At 41.2% G+C, this 19,180-nt stretch overlaps 1 protein-coding gene across 1 annotated transcript in view; it reads right to left on the bottom strand.

Moving 5' to 3' along the window:
* Positions 1 to 18,559, bottom strand: part of KLHL14 (kelch like family member 14) — a 99,332-nt gene extending 80,773 nt beyond the window's left edge. The window contains exons 1-2 of the mRNA XM_031003574.3: positions 18,008 to 18,559; positions 15,009 to 15,998 (exon numbers count right to left, since the gene is read on the bottom strand). Of these exons, the coding sequence (XP_030859434.1) occupies positions 15,009 to 15,955 (947 nt within the window). The 5' untranslated portion in view covers positions 15,956 to 15,998; positions 18,008 to 18,559. The remainder of the gene's footprint in view (positions 1 to 15,008; positions 15,999 to 18,007) is intronic.
* Between the last annotated feature and the right edge of the window lie 621 nt (positions 18,560 to 19,180).

Here is a 19,180-nt window from a genome sequence, read left to right on the forward strand (position 1 = left end):
AACTCCAGGGAGAGGTTCCTTGTGGGGAAACTGTGAGGCTCTTTCGGAGGAACTGGAGCCAGCCTCCTGCCAACCAGGCTGTTTCCAGTTGGAGAGTCACCGCAGGAGTGGCCATGCAGGGAGATAGTGAGAAAAGTTAGTAACAGGATAGATTTCTCCAGGCTTCTCCCAGAATATTCATGGCAACAAATAAGTGTCCATTTTCAAGAAGGGAGTTTCAGTGGATTCCTTCTAAAAGGACTCAACGTTTATTTTTAGGGTAAGAAAAATGCTATGAAATCATCCTGGGGCAAAGATAAAAGAAGAAGGTTATCCTTATTTTTGCGTAGATCTGCAGCAAGGGAGGGAGGCAGGCCCTGGCGGGTGTGTGTGCTGAGGAGACAATGAGGTGTGGCTTGTGGAATCCTGCTTAGGGACACCCTGCTGCTGTGGGTGAAATGGAATCTCTTATCTTCCTCTGCTTTTCCTCTCCCTCCTTGTAGGGAGCCAGTTCTTTCTGTTCTTTGCTGTATCACCAACCCTCGAGGGACCATGGTGCCACAATGAACCCTAGGTGGAGGGCTCCGTGGTGTCTAGGAAGCCCTCCAAGGTCATCCCCCACTGGAAAGGGCATTCACAGAAGCCTCTAAGACCCACCCAATCAGCTAATCTGGAGCAATATTCTTTTCATTATCAGATCTTTGACATGCAGCAACAAATTATTCTGAAAAGTTTACCATATTCTCTGAAGCTGAATTGTGGATGCTATAGTGTGTGGCTTGAATTATTCTCTAGTGCAAATTCTGTAGTGCGCTAGGGACCCGAATTTCATCTCTAGGAAATAAATCCCCTAGAATTTGGTAATTCCAGCAACTTTCCCTATGACTCATTTCCCTTTTTCTCATATCAATTAATGAAATTTCTTATAATTTTGCAAAAGTTTTTCCCCATTTTTAAAGAAATCACTATCAGTATTTTCTCCTATCTTTTATAGACGTGTAGCAAATTCAAAAAACAGAAGCAATTATTTGTTTAGTTCCATGATTTTCAAAATGTTGTCCAAAATCTACTGGTAGCAGAACTACCTATGATGCTTGCTAAACATGCAGGTTCTTGGGACCTCCTTTCAGATCAATTTATTTAGAATCTCTGGGGTGGAGCTAGGGAAGATATATTTTGTTAAAAAGCTCTATGTTTGATTCTTTAAAAAGCTACTGGTCTAGGCAAGATCTTCTGGAATTGAGGAAAAAGGATCTGAATTTTTTTTTCTCTACTAGCTTTACATTACTGGAAGAGCTATTTATACACTGCTGACTTGGATAACTGTTCAACTGCCTAGATAACTTTGCTTGTATGGATCTAGTTGAAAAGCAGTATTTCAGTTAATTTCCCTGTTTTCTAATTTTGTGTCTTAAATGTGGCTTTGTTATGGACCAAACTGTGTTCCCTCCAAATTCATGTGTTGAAGCCCTAACCCCCAAAGTGACTATATTTGGAGATAGAGCTTTTAAGGAGGTAATTAAGGTTAAATGAGGTCGTAAGGGTGAGGCCCTGATCCAATATGACTGATGTCCTTATAAGAAGAGGAAGAAACACCAGATCTTTCTCTGCATGTAAGCACAGAGAAAAGGCCATGTGGGCATACAGCAGGAAGGCAGCTGTCTACAAACCAGGAAGAGAGGCTCCGCAGAAATCAACCCTGCTGGCACCTTGGTCTTGAACTTCCAACCACCAGAAATTGGAGACAATAAATTTTTGTTAAGCCACTTGGAGACTTTAGGGTTTAGAGTTTCCTTCACACACACACACACACATGCAAATGTGAAACACTTTCAAAAAAAACCTTTCTAAGGTGAGATTATTCCTTCTCTTAATAGGTCAAAAGAATGACTGTTTCCTGGAAGTTGGACTGTCAGTTTGATTAAACTGATGGAAGGCTTGAGGGGCTCTTTCCTGCACAAGAGGTGTCCCTTTTCCTGGGATAGATTTTTTACCTAGACTACTTGCTGTTGGTTTCATTTGCTGCTCCTTAACCCTGGAAAAATCCCAAATCTTGAATTTATTTAAGTGCCTCAAGGGTGGTGTTTAAATATTTCAGTTTTGCATTGCATGTCTATTTTCTCTTTTCAATTTTGAATACAAGAATGCCAGTTGAAGTTTGTCAGGATTCTAGGTGTTCTGAAGTGACTGTCTAGAATTAGATACCTTCTCTACATGACTAGAACTTCTGCCAAGGGAAGAAGATATCTTCTAAAGACAAAAACATGTGACTAATTTCTAGAGGTTTTCTGCATTCTTGGGATTTGTTGAAAATGCATTCTAAAACCTGTGAAATTATCACATACTTTTGATAATACCTTGTCTCCCTGAAATATAAAGAAACCCACACTATGATCCCTACCATCTTGCACTCAGAGCTGTCATAGTGGCTCAGTCTTCTTTCTTATCTATCAAAGATGTAAATCTTTTCAGAGAAAGCAAGAATTTGATTGTTCATGAAGATACATAATCAAAATAGAAATTGTTCTATCCAGCAGCATAAACATTAAGCCCAAGAAACAATTTGTTGGCCAATCTTCCATATCCACACACTAGAAGCGACAATGAAGTAACAGTACCCAACTTACTAAGAGTAGTAAAAGTAATTTCTCTTCAAGAGCAGCAGTAGCAGCAGTTTTTGTCCTTAAGGAAAACTGCCAGGAGACTGTAGCAAAGGAAAGATGAAACTGGATAAGTTATTCTCATGATAAATTTAGCTTTTCCGTGTCGGAATCCACTTGGTGATATGTGTGGTGAAGCCCTCCATTGAATCTCAGCCATGACTGAAAATCCCGTGCTTTGCTGTTTCCTGCTGATCCCCACAAGGAACGTTTTAAACTTAGAGCTGCTGTTTTTTGTTTTGTTTTCTTTTGACATGCAGTACTTCTTCTATAGTGCTTCTTATCAGTTATCATGTCTTGGAAGTCAAAACAATTTCACCTTATTTCCTAAAATAATTATTGTATTAACATTGCTTGAAAAAAATATTTCTTATGTGTCTTTAAGAAAATTTAAGTAAATAAGTCGAGTAATGAAAATATTTTCCTTGAAATGAAAGATTTGCTTATCCAAGTCCAGAATATCATTTAAGAAATATGATGCCCAAGTCAACAAAGCTAAAATGATCACATGAAAACAAACAATACCAAAATCAATCACAGATATTTTTCTCTGCCACACCAAATACCAAGATTTTTAATAAGTCATAAGTGTCATATAAAAGCATCTAGAGAATTTTGCACTGTACATCTGCATGCATTTTCTTTTCATTTTTGCAAATAGTATAACCTTTTCCTGCAGAAGGTGGCCCCAGCTGTGATCTAGGTACCATAAGAAGTCCTATGATGCTTACAGGATATTTATAACTTAATCATAAACAGACACATAGCACAACTAAAAAAAAAATGGCCAAAGAATTTGAATAGACATCTCTCTCTCTCTCTCTTTTGTATCTTTTTGTTGTTTTTTTGTTTGTTTTTAGAGATGGTGTCTCGCTCTATTGCCCAGGCTGGAGTGCAGTGGACCGATCATAGCTCACTGCAGCCTCAAACTCCTGGGTTCAAGCAGTTTTCCTGCCTCAGCCTCTGAGTATCTGGAACTATAAGCATGCACCACCAGGCCCAGAGACATTTTTCAAAATAGATATGCAAGTGGCCAATAAGCACATGAAAAGATGCTCAACATGATTAGCCATTCGGGGAATGCAAACCACCATGAGATACTACTTCACGTCTATTAAGATGGTTATAATGAAAAAGACAGATGAGTATTGGTGAAGATGTGGAGCAATTGGAACTGTCATAAACTGCTGGTGTAAATGTAAAATGGTGCAGCTGCTTTGAAAAGCCATCTGGCAGTTCCTCAAAAGGTTAAATATTTGTTTAATGTTAACTGAATTAATATATGAGGCAGCATTCCCACTAGTGGGTATATGCATACCCAAGAGAAATGAAAACATATGTCCATACAAAACACGTGTATAGGAATGCTCAGGGCAGCATTATTCATAATAGCAAAGAGTGGAAACAACCCACACATCCATGGATAAACAACAAAATGTAGTTTATCTGTACAATGGAATATTATTCAGCCATAAAAATAAATGAATTACTATTACCTGTGACAACATAGATGAACCTTGCAAATACACTACATGAAAGAAGCCATTCAAAAAAACCCACATATTGTATGATTCTATTTATATGAAATGTCCAGAATAGGCAAATCTCTGGTGACAGAAAGTAGATTAGTGGTTACCTAGGGCTGAAAGTGGGGCGGATGATGGTGGTGGTGAGGGAATGATTGGTGATTGCTAACAGATATGGGTTTTTGGGGGAGGGAATGATTAAAATGTTCTAAAATTGTGGTGATGGCCACACAACTCTGTGAATATACTGAAAACCATTGAATTATATTCTTTAAGTGGGTGAATTGTATAGTATATTAATTACATCTCAATAAAGCTGCTCAATGTGAATCTACCATGGGTTTTCTAAATTTTCTGATTGCATGAATAGATCAAAAGGATGGAATAAAATTCCAGGATTGGCTTGGGACCTATATATCACTCAAAGGTGGATAAAATGAACATGAACTTAAAATGATGGCTAAAATGGATAATGCTTCAGCAGAAGCATAATCATTATCAGAATAGTGTCAATACTCACGTTGTGGAAATCCAACTCTAAACATTTTGTATGGAAGTGGAAGTCCTAACAAGTGAACAGAAAGGCAAATATATATATAAATGGAACTATTCCTATAAAAATCCAAGCTATCAATCATTGAATATGTATAGCCAGGCACTATACTAAGTGATGTACATACATTATTTTAACATTTAGAATTGCCCTAATGAAGTGGGTATTATGATGTACATTTTATAGGTAAGGCATCTGAAAATTGGTTAAGTAAATTATCCAAGGAGAAGCAGCTTGTAAGTGGTAGAGGTGAGATTTAAACTAGCATTTGTCTAGCTTTCAGGTCTTAATTACTACACAATATAGCTGTTTTAAGATATCTGCATTATAACCTTGTCTCTCTCTCTCTTTCTCTCTCTCTCTCTCTCGTCATTTTGGAGTGAATGCTTATGAAACCTTAGGAGAGGGAGATTACAGGAATTGCCACTGACAATGGTGGTACAGTTGCTATAGTAACCAATCCACCAAATTCATCTGTGCTACTGGGCACACACTTCTGCCTCTGTCATACACCCATACCGACTGGGATCTCTCACTGTATCAGTGAACTCCTGTTAATGCATATGAAATAGAAAGTGGTGAGGGCCTAGTGTACACCTGATAGCATTAAAGTGTTTCCTTCAAAGTTTCCCTCTCTGACTCACAGGTTTACATTCCCTTTTTTAATCCCATCGCTTTGCACAGGATGCTCTGATGTGGTTGGTTTTGAGGGGTGCTCAAAATCAGAGCCAAACAGCCCTCTGTTGTTTTGTTCTAAGAAGTATTTACAAATATGACTATTTTCTTTCTGGTGACAAATTGACCCTCCAGCCTAATAATTCCTCACTCAGCACCAGATTGTGAATTGTGGACCATCCCACCCTGACCCTGACATTCAAAATAGACTTTATCTGATAAAAAAACACATCTCAAAAATCACTCTATAGAAAATATGAAGGTAGCACCCAACAATATGTGATTGGACTGTGTACACACAGACATACACACACACACACACATACACACACACACAAACATGCACATCCATCTTTCCATATTTTTCAACAATGCCTCTACATTTTCAAGGACTTTTCTCAGATATTGCTGCTTTCTCTCTTCTTCCTCCTCTCCATTTCACTGGCCTCGCCTGTCTTCAGAGGCACCTGAAGGCACATAAGGCAGGGAAGTGAAACCGACTGTAATTCTTCAGTTCACTTCTCTGCAGCCTCCAGTGAGCCAGTCTCCATACGGTGGCCCAGCTGAGCTCTGAGGAAGTTCAGAGTCCCCGCGCAGGTGCAATTTACCAACCCCTCACAGGCGCTCTGGGAGCAAAGAAGCCAGACATATGCATGGGAAAGGCTTTGGGAGCAGCAGAAAAGAAAGCCTCTAAGCTTAAGTTTATGAGATTAAAAAGAAGAGGAACTCTCTTCTATGAAAGGAAAAAATGAAAGACATTTATAACTCAACCGGCCATCATTTTCCTTTTGAAGAATGAAATATAAATTGCTGAGAGCTTTCGAAAACTCTAATGTTCCCATTTCCTTCTGATGCCCTTGGTTTCACCTTTGGTTCCCTCCAACTTCATTCCTCTGGTGTTAACAGTCTCTGACTATTTCTGTGCTATCAGTGATATCATGAATATGTCCTAGTGATTTTTTGATAGGCAAAAGTGCATTCAGGTAAATTTTGCTAAATATGTCTTTTAAAATTAATAATATACAAACTTAAAACAGCATTTTATGTTTAGTTTTTCTACAATCTCAGCTGATCTTTCTACAAATGCTGGTAAGTATTTAGAACTATAATTATTAACCCATTTTACTGCTGCAGGACTCGGCTAACGTGGAGCCAGGCCACTCATTTAGGTTTATGATTTCAAAGGCAGCAGTGTTTCCACAATAGTATTACTTATTTTTTCAGTTCAACTGAAAAACATGCTGATTTTTCCATTTTAAAATGTATCTATGTAGTAAATAATCCTTAGCAGGGCCTACAACTTCCTGTATGATTTGGACAACCCCTCTTGCCACAAATGTAGCCACACATCCTTTTTTTTTTTTTTTTTTTTAGTTCCTGGAAGGTGCCAAGCTCTTTTCTGCCCGGGAGTTTTGCAGATGGTCTTCTCTCAGCTTTGCCTCTCCAATTGCATATTTTGCCTTCTCCCCAGGCCTATTACTTAGAATGGCTCATCTTTCAAGGCTCATCTTATACCTTTGTTGCAGAGAAAGTCTTCTCCAGTCACTCGGATAAGGTTACAGCTGTCTGTTATAGGGTGTCCCAGCCCATGACACTTTTCTCTTGTAGGTTATGTATTGCCAGTGTGATTATTTTGTGTTACTATTTACTCTTTCTCTTTTTACTGTAAATTGCATGCAGTCAGAAATGTGGCTGTCTTGTTCAACTGTGTATCTCAGAACTTAGCTCAGAGCTTGATGTACCATATACGTTCAATACAAATGTGGGGGTTATTCCATAGCACAACTTCTGATTAGTAGTAAATTGCAATGCATCCCTCCAAGTTTCCACTATCAGTGTGACACAGTCATGGGCCTGCATTTAGAAAGCTGTCAGAGGTCCTGAAGTTCTCCTTGCTTCTCAGGTCTTTTGCCGGGTCAAATTACATGGGAATTAAGATGATTTTGCAACGAATGCAGTTATATGCTTATCTCCTTATATTCACAGAATGGGTTGTCCCCTTTGAACTTGGAGACTTCTGAAACTACTGCATTACCTAGCACAACAATGGATTTAAAAAAAAACAACAAAAAAACTTATTAACTCAGATTACATATACATAGTTATTGAACCAAATGGTATTATGGGTGGTAAGGTACCATGATTGACATTTTTTTCTTGTGAAAATATTTTCTTTCTTTTGAGGACTGACTTTTTTTTTTCTTTTTAATGGAACTCTGTCTATAACTCTAAATTATATAAGGTTGGGTATGCCATGATTTAAGTGTTTCTTGATTTGTTCTTATCTTGATTTGTCAATGTTGAACACCTAATTTCCAGTCTTTAGAAATTTCTTGCCCATCTTCTTTTTCTTCCTTTTTCAGATAGTTCACATTCTTAATAACTTGTTTGATACCCCTTATTTCCTTGCATTTTTCTTACTTCTTGTTTTTCTTCTTTTTCTCATTACCCTATAATTTATTTTCTCTTTTTATGGTAGGCATTCCATAGTACCTTTCTGCTTTACTTCTAATGTTGCAAACAGTTCTAATCCTATTTGCATTAATATTATTTGTGAAGAGATAAACCTCTCTGGTATTTACAGTAAACTGAACACACTCGTTGTATCATCTGTATTACAACAGACAGCCTTTCTCTGGTTAAGTCACCCTCCTACCCATATCAAAATAGTGGTTTTTTGTTTTAATTTAAAGAAATCATCATTAGTAATGCCTGTATTGTGAATTATCTTGGAAATCAATGGAAAGGACATGGAAAATGAACATATTTTCTGAATTCTAAATGAATGAGAGAAGACAAACATTTATGATCTAACAATTGTTAAAATGATTTTCTTGAAACAAAATATAAACAGAATAAATTTTCAGTTAGAGAGGTCTTATTTTGTTATTAAAATATATAGGTATTTTTATAATTCCAACTTCTACCTGGTTATTTAATCACCTGAAAGTATCACCAACATGAATAGTGTTTTACTGTCACAAAAACAAATCTGACACCCCTTTAGTACTTCAGTGCACAGAAATCCAGGGAAACCAACTTTTGGTTCAAATTCAAGCTTCAAGGTTTTTTTTTTTTCATAGTTAAACAGAAAGTTCTTATTTTTCTTTCTTTTCTTTATTTAAAGTGCATTGGCTCATTCTATTTTTAGTAAGTCAATATTATAGTGCCAAATCTCAGCAACTTATTATTTAGCCCCTTAATTCAGAACTAATAATTAAGTGCTGTAGACCAGAAGGATAGAATTCTGGCTTTCTAATGTCTTCCCCTCGTTCTTCATTGGTTGAGTGGCCTGAAGAAGAGTTAGATGGCAGGAACTTTTAATGACTTTTGTGGTGTGATAAAACAGAAGTGGAAGGTGTAGATAAGAGTTTGTCTTTTGTAAATGCCACATCTCCAATATACACTCATAATGGCAGGGTTATTTCCCTGGTGATAAGGACCTCTGACTCAACACTATTCAGATAATTGGGTAAATTACTTATCTTCTCTGAGTCCCAGTTTTCTCGTCTTTAAAAAGGCTTAAAGGGTGCTGTAAAGATTAGAAACACTGTAAGTGATTCAAGCTTGTAAGTGATTCAAGTCAAGCTTGTGGTAGTTGCTCAGTCAGTGATAGCTACTATTATTATTGGCCAACAACAGGTTGTGTGTATGTTTGCGTGTGTGTAATCATCTTTAAAATTACCTATATTTTTATTGCACATTAGCTTTTTTGATTCACACTATACTGCACCAACCTTAAGTGTCTATCTCAGTTATATTTAAGACCAATAGCAATTTATAACGAACTCACATTTTTGGATCAAGGTCAGGCACTGAGTTAAGTGCTTTGGTTACAAATATTCAGAGAAGTCACCGTCTATTGGGGTCTGAGACAGACACATAAGACAAACCTACAATGGGGTAAGTATTTCTCCAGAGGTTGTTCACTTTGCAGAAGGCAGGCAGGATCTATACTCAATCCAGTTGATCCACTCATAAGTCAGGAATCCTGATAACATATGCCCTTTGATCAAAGCAGCTGGAGATACAGATTGACACTTAGAAAAATAATTGTTCACATGTTCATTTAGTTTAGATTAGTTTGCCTAGATTAGTTTGCTGAATATGTGCCCGTTAACCTCAGAAAAACAGTGTGTTAAATATACTCGCCTACTTTGATTTCCTACTCGAAATGATTAAAATATCATATAAACAATATTTAAGCCTCTTTTGAATAATGATGACCATTCTACATTAGGAGGTTTTATATCCAGTATGCTTGAAAAAATAAGAAACTCATCCATTGTTTTAATTAATCACTATTTAGCTTCCGAGGATCACTATTCAAATCCTTAAGTCATATTCTGGATAAATTAACTTCTAACTTAGCATGGTAGAATTATTTAGACTTGAGTTCTTTCCAAATGGAAGGATGAAGACTAATGGGGATTTTTTCCACTAGAATAAGGGCAAATTGTTTTTGTCCATTTTCTTCACTGATATATCCCAAGTGCCTAGTACATGGGTTGGCAAACCGTGGCTCACAGTATAAATCCAGTCCACGTTCTATTTTTATATTTTTGTATAGCCTGAAAGCTAAGAATGTCTTTTATGTTTTTAAGTGTTGAAAAAATTAAAAGAATAATAGTTCATGATGTGAAAATTACATGAAATTTCAGTGCCCACAAATGCAGTTTTACTGTAACACAGCAATGCCCATTCATTTATGTACTGTCAGTTGCGTTTTTGCACTACAGGTGAAGAGTAGTGTAGTTGCAACAGAGACCTTGTGACCCCAAAGCCAAAAATAAACACTGTGTTGCTTTTTATAGAAAAAAATTGCTGACCCCTGGCCTGGAAAAACAACTCTCCTAATTTTTTTTTTAAGTCAGATACATTACTATTTAACCCTCACAAGTTTCTTTTTAAAAGAAAAATCTTAAGTCTACATATAACTCTTCAGTCAATTACTAGATTTCAGCCTGGCTAGCATTTGGGGAGTGATAGTAAAAAACAGCACACTGTGAATGACAACACAAACTTGCCACACTGCCTGGGTTCAGCTGTGCAATCATGGAGCAATGCTTAACTTCTCTGTGCATCAGTTTTTTATCTATATGAGGCTAATGATAGTACCCATACCTTGGGCTGTTATGAGAATTCAATTAAGTAATGTATGTGAAGTGCGTCAACATCACCTGTTACGCAGTAGCAGTTGTAAATAAGGTAACACATTTTTTACTGTTTTTTAAGTTAAGAAAATTGGGATGCTTAGAATTAGCTAAGGTAATGAGTGAACCTCATGTTCATAAAAATGGTAAAAATACAAGCATGAATTAAAACTGGAAAATGTCCACTTTTAACAGTAAGTCCTCTATTTCAATACAAGGCATTAGTATCCTTTTTAATTGCCTTCTGATTGTAGGATGTAACTATTTGACTCCCATACCGGTTGATGTAATTTTGTAATCAATGGTCCTGTTTCAGATAATAAACAAATTGTATTCTGAATGGTTGAATAATTTCTGATACAAAATTTAACTACCTAACAATTTTTAATCTGAGGGTATCAAATTGATATAAAGGGAAGTAACAATTTAGAGAATACATGGATACAAGATTAGTTTGCTTTGTTAAGGTTATTACTCAGTTCTTAGAAAGAGAACCAACAGAAAATATTGTCCTACATTTAATGAAACACTTTCTAAGCACCAAAACCAGGAATCAAAACTGTATATTAGGAAATGTAATGGCATTTTAATTATTGCAAGTCATTTTAGCAGATAGATAATTAGTACCCTTGATGTTTAAATAGACTTTTACATTAATTTCTGAGAAATCTATAAATAGACTATGTTTTGTAGTAAATGAAATCTTAGGTAGTCTCCTGTTGTTTATAAAATATAATTTCTTTAAAACTACACTGCGATATGGAACCCTACATGGGATGTAATAGCTAGTTGTTAAATGTTTAAAAAAGATGATTACTTTCATGAATGTATTTCTATTACAGGTTTTTTCTTGGAGAAGGTTCAGTAAACTTTTGTTATGTGCAATAGTAATGTAGATTAATGTATTGATGAAGTACAACATTGAGCCTTTCTTTTTTCATAATCTTAATTCATTCAACTTTTAATAAGCATTTATTTGTTATATTGTGTGAGGTGCAATGAAAATGTAAAACGTTAGTTAATTTTATCCAGTTAATTAATATCTAGTCCAATTTGATTTATTTGGGATAATTGCTAAATTATACATTAAAATTTCAAACTGTAAATAAAAAGAAACTATTTGGGTTACTTAAGCTAAATTTAGACTATGTCTTCTGTTATTTACATTTAATATACTAAACACTGCATATCATGTCGCTTTATGAAACTAAATTTTAATGCTTTAGATGATGTCAATATTGACTTGTAGAAAGATTAAATCAAGCTGATTTAATCTATCCATCACCTAACCTCTTTATCATTTCTTTGTGTTGAGAATGTTTCAAATCTACTATTTTAGCAATTTTGAAATATGTAATACTTTTTTATTAACTGTGGTCACGTTGCTGGTGCAATAGATCACTAAAACTTATTCTTCCTGTCTAACTGAAACTTTATATCCTTTGTCAATCCTGTCATCTTAAATTACTTATGTGTGTATTTGAATACAGAGTGACAAGTTTCTTATTTTACTTATTGTCCTTATGTTAAGTTTGGTAAAATGGAATATGAATTTAAGTGCAACTGGTATACTTAGAAAAACCAAGCAACAAGGGGGAACATTTTATGTTAATTTGAGTATTTGTATAAAGATTTCATACTTGGGTTCCTTTACTTTTCTAGGCTTAATAAAAACTCAAAATTAATAATCTTTAAAATGCTTAAATTATGATTATATTAATATCTCTACTTTCTATAGATAATATACTCTTAAACAAGTAAATTCTCTTTTGAAGTTATTCTATTTGCTTATACTTTGTACTTATTCCAAAAGACTGGTCAATTTTACATTTTCATCTCCCTCTCTGAATTTAAGAAACTCTTTTATATTTAGAGTTTAAAAACTACAGGTGGATAAAAAGTAATAAATACAAGGTCCTTCTATTCAACTGTCTTCAATGAAAGTGATGTAATCTCAAAAACAATTGGTTAACACATTTATCCCCGTTAAATGACATATAAGGCTAAGGGAACATTTTTATATTACACTGATGCTATAATAAATGGGCTGATTTAATACTGTTGGTTGCAACTTACAGCATTTCTGTCTACTTTAAAGTTAGGAACTTCATGGTTATTTTGGCATTCTTCCTATGAATTAAAATTAAAATAATGTAATTAGTCTGTAAAATCCAAATGGTACCTTTACTAATAAAGGAATAAAACCTAACTTATATTATTTTGAGGTCAATGATAGGTTCGCATGAACTATTTGCTTTTCTATATCTTTCTCTTTTAAAAGAAAATACAGTTTTCTTCCTACTGCAGAAGTATCAGATTCTTGCAGCATCCATGACACTTGTAAGCATTCAGTGATCAGACACCACTACATATCCTTCAAATGATGTGGCCCAGTGAAGCTGGAAGGTGTCATCACGGAGCCAGGCAGCCTGGTATCTCAGCCATCCACCAGGACAGAGCCAGCAGGCACTAGCTGGTGTGCTGAATCTTGACTAAAGTGGGAAATGGATTTTGCATTTTGAAAGTCAACTCTTCTAACATTGAACCTTAGGACATACCTGTTAGATAAAAGTGCATTGAGGGCTTCAGAAATTTACTGGATCAAATTTATAAAGCTCCTCTGCCAAAATTACTGTTAGAATAAGTTAAATCTTAATTTTATTATTCCTCTGGGTTTCTGAATTTATACCGTGTTATACATATTTTTAAAAGTATGACTAAATGTATGTTCAGAACTATAACTGTGTTGTCTGAATTATTGACTATGTATGATATATGCTAAATGAAGTATACTTGTAGGTCATTTAAAAGTGATAAAAATTTAAATGACAAAATATTAATCACCAAGGCCCATCGCCCATCACACTGAGTTTGCCATTTGGATCTTTAGACAAACGAAAAATTCCAATAAAATAAAAATACGTTTCATGTTTTTTTCCTCACTGGCCTCTTGTGCTCACTGTTAAAAGCACACGGGGATTTGGATTCTTGTTTCTTCTATTGTCCTATTATCATCTTTTGACAACACGATTCGTTAACTCATCTCCCACAGATGTTAGAAAAATGAACTTACAGGGTTTTGTTAGAAGTTCAAGATTTCTCATGCCTCCTGTTGGCCTCTCCTTAACACTAGAGCTGCCTAAAAAAGTGTAGAGAATGTCTTCCATTTCTTTAAACTTTAGTTACCTAGGCCTGGTGGAAACATAATGAAACACACACACACACACACACACACACACACACACACACACCATTTAATTCTATGAGGCTGCACAAGGTGGGCCCCATTCTTTAGACATCATTCTGATTGGGAAAATGCCCTGCTAGATTTTCAAACCATGTACTTTGCTACACTTTGTAACACTTTGGTGGTTAGGCTGGAGTAGCCTGGCATCTGGAATCATGATGTTTTATCATGAGAAACTGAGAGGATACTGTTTCTCTTTTCTAAAAAGAGAAAGAAACCCTTTGCTAGGGCTCATTAAAAATGGTTTTAAAATTGGAGCCAATAAAACACGATTGTCAATTCCTACAGCCTTTTTATCTCAGCAGCATTTTTAAAAGGCATCATTTCTCTCTCCCCTGAAATCCTACTTGCAACACACACAGCCACATTTCTAACTAGCAACAACAGAAGCAGCAACAACTCTCCAACTTCTTTGTCACTGGTGAGCAGGCACACAGACCAACTGGAGCTAGAAGCCTCTCCACTCCTCCATCCCAATTTTCAACTGCACTCTTCTCAGAAATGGGAGTTGCTAGGCAAGATTCACCCCATCACCCTGAAATCTCTTGCTTTACTCTCCTTTAAAAGTGAAAAGGAAAGGCTTTCCACAGCATAGAAAAGTTTGCCTGGGCACATGATACCAGCATTTCCAATAGTGACCCTAATAGACAAAGCATTTTGGAGCTCTGACATCGACAGGGAGCAGATCCCAGTCATGAAGAAACAACTTGAGTGTGTGACAGCAAGACCATGAAAGCCTTCCTTTGCAAGCATCGCCTGGGCTCTTCTGCTCACCCAAGGCAGAACTGAGGAGGGGTGGGGTGGGCATTCCTCACCACAGGATCCTTTTTCTTGAGCAAGCCCATCTTAAGATTTGTAGGGAGAGCTGGCTTAGAGAGACTTCCAAAGCTACACTTCTAACTGTCCTGGCCTTTGGCCCCACCTGCCTGTCAATTTCAGTCTGAGTCCACAATTCCCATGTTTACGGCTCTGGGGATATCTAGAACCTCGGCTTTGGAGCGCTCAGGGATGCTGTTAGGCCAGTTCCCTATTGACCTTTCAGGGACTCTGAAATCAACTTTCCCCACACACTCTGAATTGTTTGCGTTTGTTTTCATCCTGCCAGAGCCACCTGCCCAGCCCACCCATCTCTCCCCTCCTCCCTGCCCCCTCCCCTCCCTCCGGCCTCTCTGGCTCTACCCCCCCTCCCCCGCCCTCCTCTTTGTTGTCTCCTACCTGCTGGCCAGGCTCTGCCTGCAGTGCTGCCTGAAGGGCATCAGGTGGTAGTTCATGGCGTCCAGCAGCAGCTTCTGGCAGACCGGGTCGGTTCGCATGAAATCCACTGACTGGACCCGCTCCACCAGCTCCGGGGCCGGGATGAGGGCGAAGCGGAGGCGCTTCATGAGGTCAGGCGCATACTGCATGCGGGTCTCGCGGTCGTGCTCCAGCCACAGCACGGACATCTGGAAGAGCGCCAGCTCCGACTCCACGGGGGGCGGCAGCGAGTCCAGCAGGGCGCGCATCTCCTCGAAGTTGAGCAGCAGCACATCCTCCACCAGGTACTTGTTGGCCAGCTTCTTGGTCTCCTCCAGGCCATGCAGCGCGGCGATCTTGCACACCTGCTTGTAGTTCTGCACCGAGATCTGGTCGTTGAGGAACTGCACGCAGAGCTTGGTGACCTGGGGGATGTGCAGGATCTTGCTGACCGACAGCACCTCCTCTACGGTGTCCAGGGACAGGGTCACGTTGGCCGTGTAGAGGTACTCGAGCACCAGGCGCAGCCCGATGGACGAGCAGCCCTGCAGCACCAGGTTGTTGATGGCCCGGGGGCTGGTCAGCAGCTTGTCGTCGGGGGAGGAAGAAGGAGTCCCGGGCTCCTCCTGCGGCGGCGGCTGCTGCTGCTGTGACGGCTGCTGCTGCGGCGGCTGCTGCTGGTCCTTGGGGGCCCCCAGGCCGTCCTGGCCGCCGACCCCTCCCCCGAGAGGGGGGTGGCTGGAGAAGAGCGATCGGAAGTACTGCGAGCAGGAGGCCAGCACGGCCTTGTGGCAATGGAACTGCTGGCCCTGGGCCGTCAGGGTCACGTCGCAAAACAGCTGCTTCCTCCACAGCAGGTTGAGGCCGTGCAGCAGGTTGTCGCTGTGGCTGGGGTCGAAGGTGGAGGTCCTGTCCCCGGATCTGGACATGGCGAGCTGACTCGGTGCACCTGGCTTTAAACCCTCCTCCAACCTGGCAGACAGGGGTGGGGGATGGGAGGGAGAGGAGCAGGATGGTGGAGGGGGTGGGGTGTGGTCGGGGTGGGGAAGGGTGTGGAGGGGAGGGGAGGGCGAAGAACAAGAATCAAGGCTCAGCTTGACTCCCTCCTGGCGCGCTCCGGACCCCGACCCTAGGAGGAAAGTCCGAAGACGCTGGATCCGTGAGCGCCACCAGAAGGGCCCTGTCTGGGGTCCCGGCGCCGGTTCTGCGCCCTGCGGCTCCTCTCGCCACCTCCCACACACTTCGTCCCTCACTTTCCTAAAACCACCTCAGCTCGGCTGTTGGCAGCAACAGCAGTGGCAGCAGCGACGGCAAAGTGGCGGCTGAGGCCGAGGCACCTCGTGGGCTCGTGTCCATGCCGGGCCAGATGAAGGGAAAGGCCGGGAAGTGGGGAGCCGGGGGTGCCCTGAAAGCTCAGAGGCGACCGACGGCGAAGGTTCCAGGTCAACTTGTGCCCGAAGCTTTGCTTTTCGCAGTTGGCCCAGTTTGGGGGAGGGGGTAGGAACAGGGGCCCGACAAGCGTGCGGGGTGTGCGAATCTTAGCTCTCCAAAAGCTGGGACCCCCTTCGATTATCCATGCTGCCCCTAGAAACTCCTAGGCTAATAGTCTGAGGGAGGAGATAAAGCCCTTTCTTCTCCCGGGAAAGTGCAGCGGAGCGCGGTGAGGACCCGCTCAGTGGACTCGGCAGAGGCGGGAGCTGTCCTTATCAATTCGAGCTCATTTCCCTCACCCTGGCCCTGCCCGCTTCCCTGCTTCGCAAACTGTTGGCTTCCCCGTCACCACTCAGTTTGGCTAATTTTCCAGAGATGCCTTTAAACCTGGCAGGAGAATCCTTCCACCACCGCCACCCCCACCCGGTGGCCCCCTCTCCCCCCTCGCTCATTTCAAAGCGCGGAAGTTCAGGCATCTATCTCCCCTTCCAGCGCGGGGCGGCACCGAGGACTCAGGAGGAGGAAGTGGGGCTGCGAGGACGCGTTTGGAGAGGGAGCCGGGAGGCCTGGAGGCCGGGAGGGATTCGTGTGCACGGTTTCCCCTCCCGGGCACCAGGCGCAGTCGCTTTAACTCCAGTAACTATGAGAAGTTCAAGTTAGAAAGCAGGTGTTGGGGGAGGAGTGGGGGCTGTCGAACGAGCGGGGGGGCGGGGGAGCAGTGGGGTGCGGGGTCTCTGCGCCCCACCCAGCATCGTCGCCTGCAGCCGCAGCTCCCTTCTGACTCCCTCGGTAGAGCCCCCAGCGGCCCCCGACTCGGGCACCCCCACTTCCCCGGCCCTGGAACTACTTCTGTAAAAAGTCTGAGCCGCCCGCATCTAGGCAGAGGAGGGCAGGGTGGGGGAGGCGAGGCGAAATCGATACGCCAGGTCCTTAACCTGTAATTGCACCTTCCAGGGCTGAGCAGAAAGGGACCCTCTGCTTGCATCCCGCCCGCGCGCCGGCCCGCCCGCCCGGGAGAGCCGCCGCCGCCGCCCGGCTCAGAGGGATCCCGCCGGACCTGCCCCTTCCACTGCGGCTCACTCTGCCCTGCCTGGCGCCGGTCCTGGATCGCCGGCTTCCTATTTATACCGGACTGGGCTCCTTTCGACTCACTTTACCATCCCGTTCCAGGTGGACCCTACCCTCCCTCGCGCTCCCTCCGCCGGCAGCACCCCCACGCCCGCCCCCAAAGCTCTGGCTTGCCTGAAACATCTTACAGAGTCTCTCTCCCTTTAAGAGGACCCGGTCATACCTCTCTCTAGCTCTCTCCGCTTCGTTGTCTCCCCCCGCCCCATCTTTTCCTATTCCCCTTCCTTCTTGTTCTTCTCCCTTGCCTTTCCTCCTCATCTGCTTATTTCTTGCAATAGGAGTTTTTTCTTTATGAGCGTTTGCCATACAACTACCACCCCCCCCAACCCCTCTGAAAGACTCCCTCCCCGGCCCTTCCCCCTCCAACAATCCAAAAGACAGAACAAAATACACACAAGGCAGACACAAGGCCAGAAACTTACCTGCTCTCAACCAGCTGCAAAGTCAAGGCTCACTTAAGCTCCCCCCAAAAATCAATTGTCCTTCCTTTTTAAAGGTTTGCTGTCTCCTTGGGAGGGGGAAAACACCTTCTGGTTCCCAACTCCAGGCAGTCACTCTTTACAATTTATTTTGTCGTACATCATTTGATCACCATGAATTAGCAACAGCAAGAAAATGTAGGAGAGGGAGAAAAGAGAGAAAGAGAGAGGGAGAGAGAGAGGGAGAGAGAGAGGGAGCAGAGCTTTCTGCAAGAGAAGAAGAAGAAAAAATGTACGTGTGACAAATTATGCTACCAAGAAACAACACATCATTATCCTTGGGCCTGGGGCTCAGTGAGTCGTAACGAGAGTAATAGGAAATCCACGGTTGGGGAGAGAAACGGTCGTGCTTGGCCAGTAGAGAGAGACCATACAGGGGGATGGATGCTGGAGAGACTCGCAAAATTATGGCTCAAGGCTATTGTAAAAATTGTCGAGCGTAAATGACTGCGATTTCAAACATCTTTGGAAGAAAGAAGGGGAAAAAGCGAGCCCCCCCTCCCTCCCTCTCCCTCTCTCTCCCTCTCTCTCCCTCTCTCTTCTCTCTCTCTATAAAGAACCGTCAAGTTTTAGTGCGCATTGCTAATTAGTCAATTTCTCTCTGCCTTCACAGGCTGGCGACTTCGCTGCTGAGCTGAAACTGCTAATTTCTGTGACCAGCTTTTTTCTTAGCTGTGATCTGGATGAATGAGTAGCTGTCTCACAGAGATGACAAAAATAAACTCTAATCCCCCCCAAAATTTCCACTACATCTTTCTCATGCATAGATTTATGATCTTCAAGTGCTCTGTGCAATATGCAAACTTTTTTTGTGTCTGTATATATGCTGTTGTTTCCAGATTTCACTACATTGGTATGCTGCTTTTCCCTTCCCCCCACACCTCCCCCCCACCCCCAGCACTGTGTATTGCAGAAACAGTCTGATCTCAAAGTATGCTAAGATACTACTTTATTCTGTTTTGGTATTTGGGGTTTGGGTCTGTCCTGAAAGACACTAGCCCTTGCCTAAAAGGTGAGTGGCTGAGGATACACACCGGGGTGGGGGGAGTAGACCTGGTAGACAGAATAGAGGACAGCCCTTTGCTTTACATTTGCTTCCCATAAAGCACTATTCAA

This window comes from Gorilla gorilla, chromosome 17 (assembly GCF_029281585.2).
Source record: "Gorilla gorilla gorilla isolate KB3781 chromosome 17, NHGRI_mGorGor1-v2.1_pri, whole genome shotgun sequence".
NCBI lineage: Eukaryota > Metazoa > Chordata > Mammalia > Primates > Hominidae > Gorilla > Gorilla gorilla.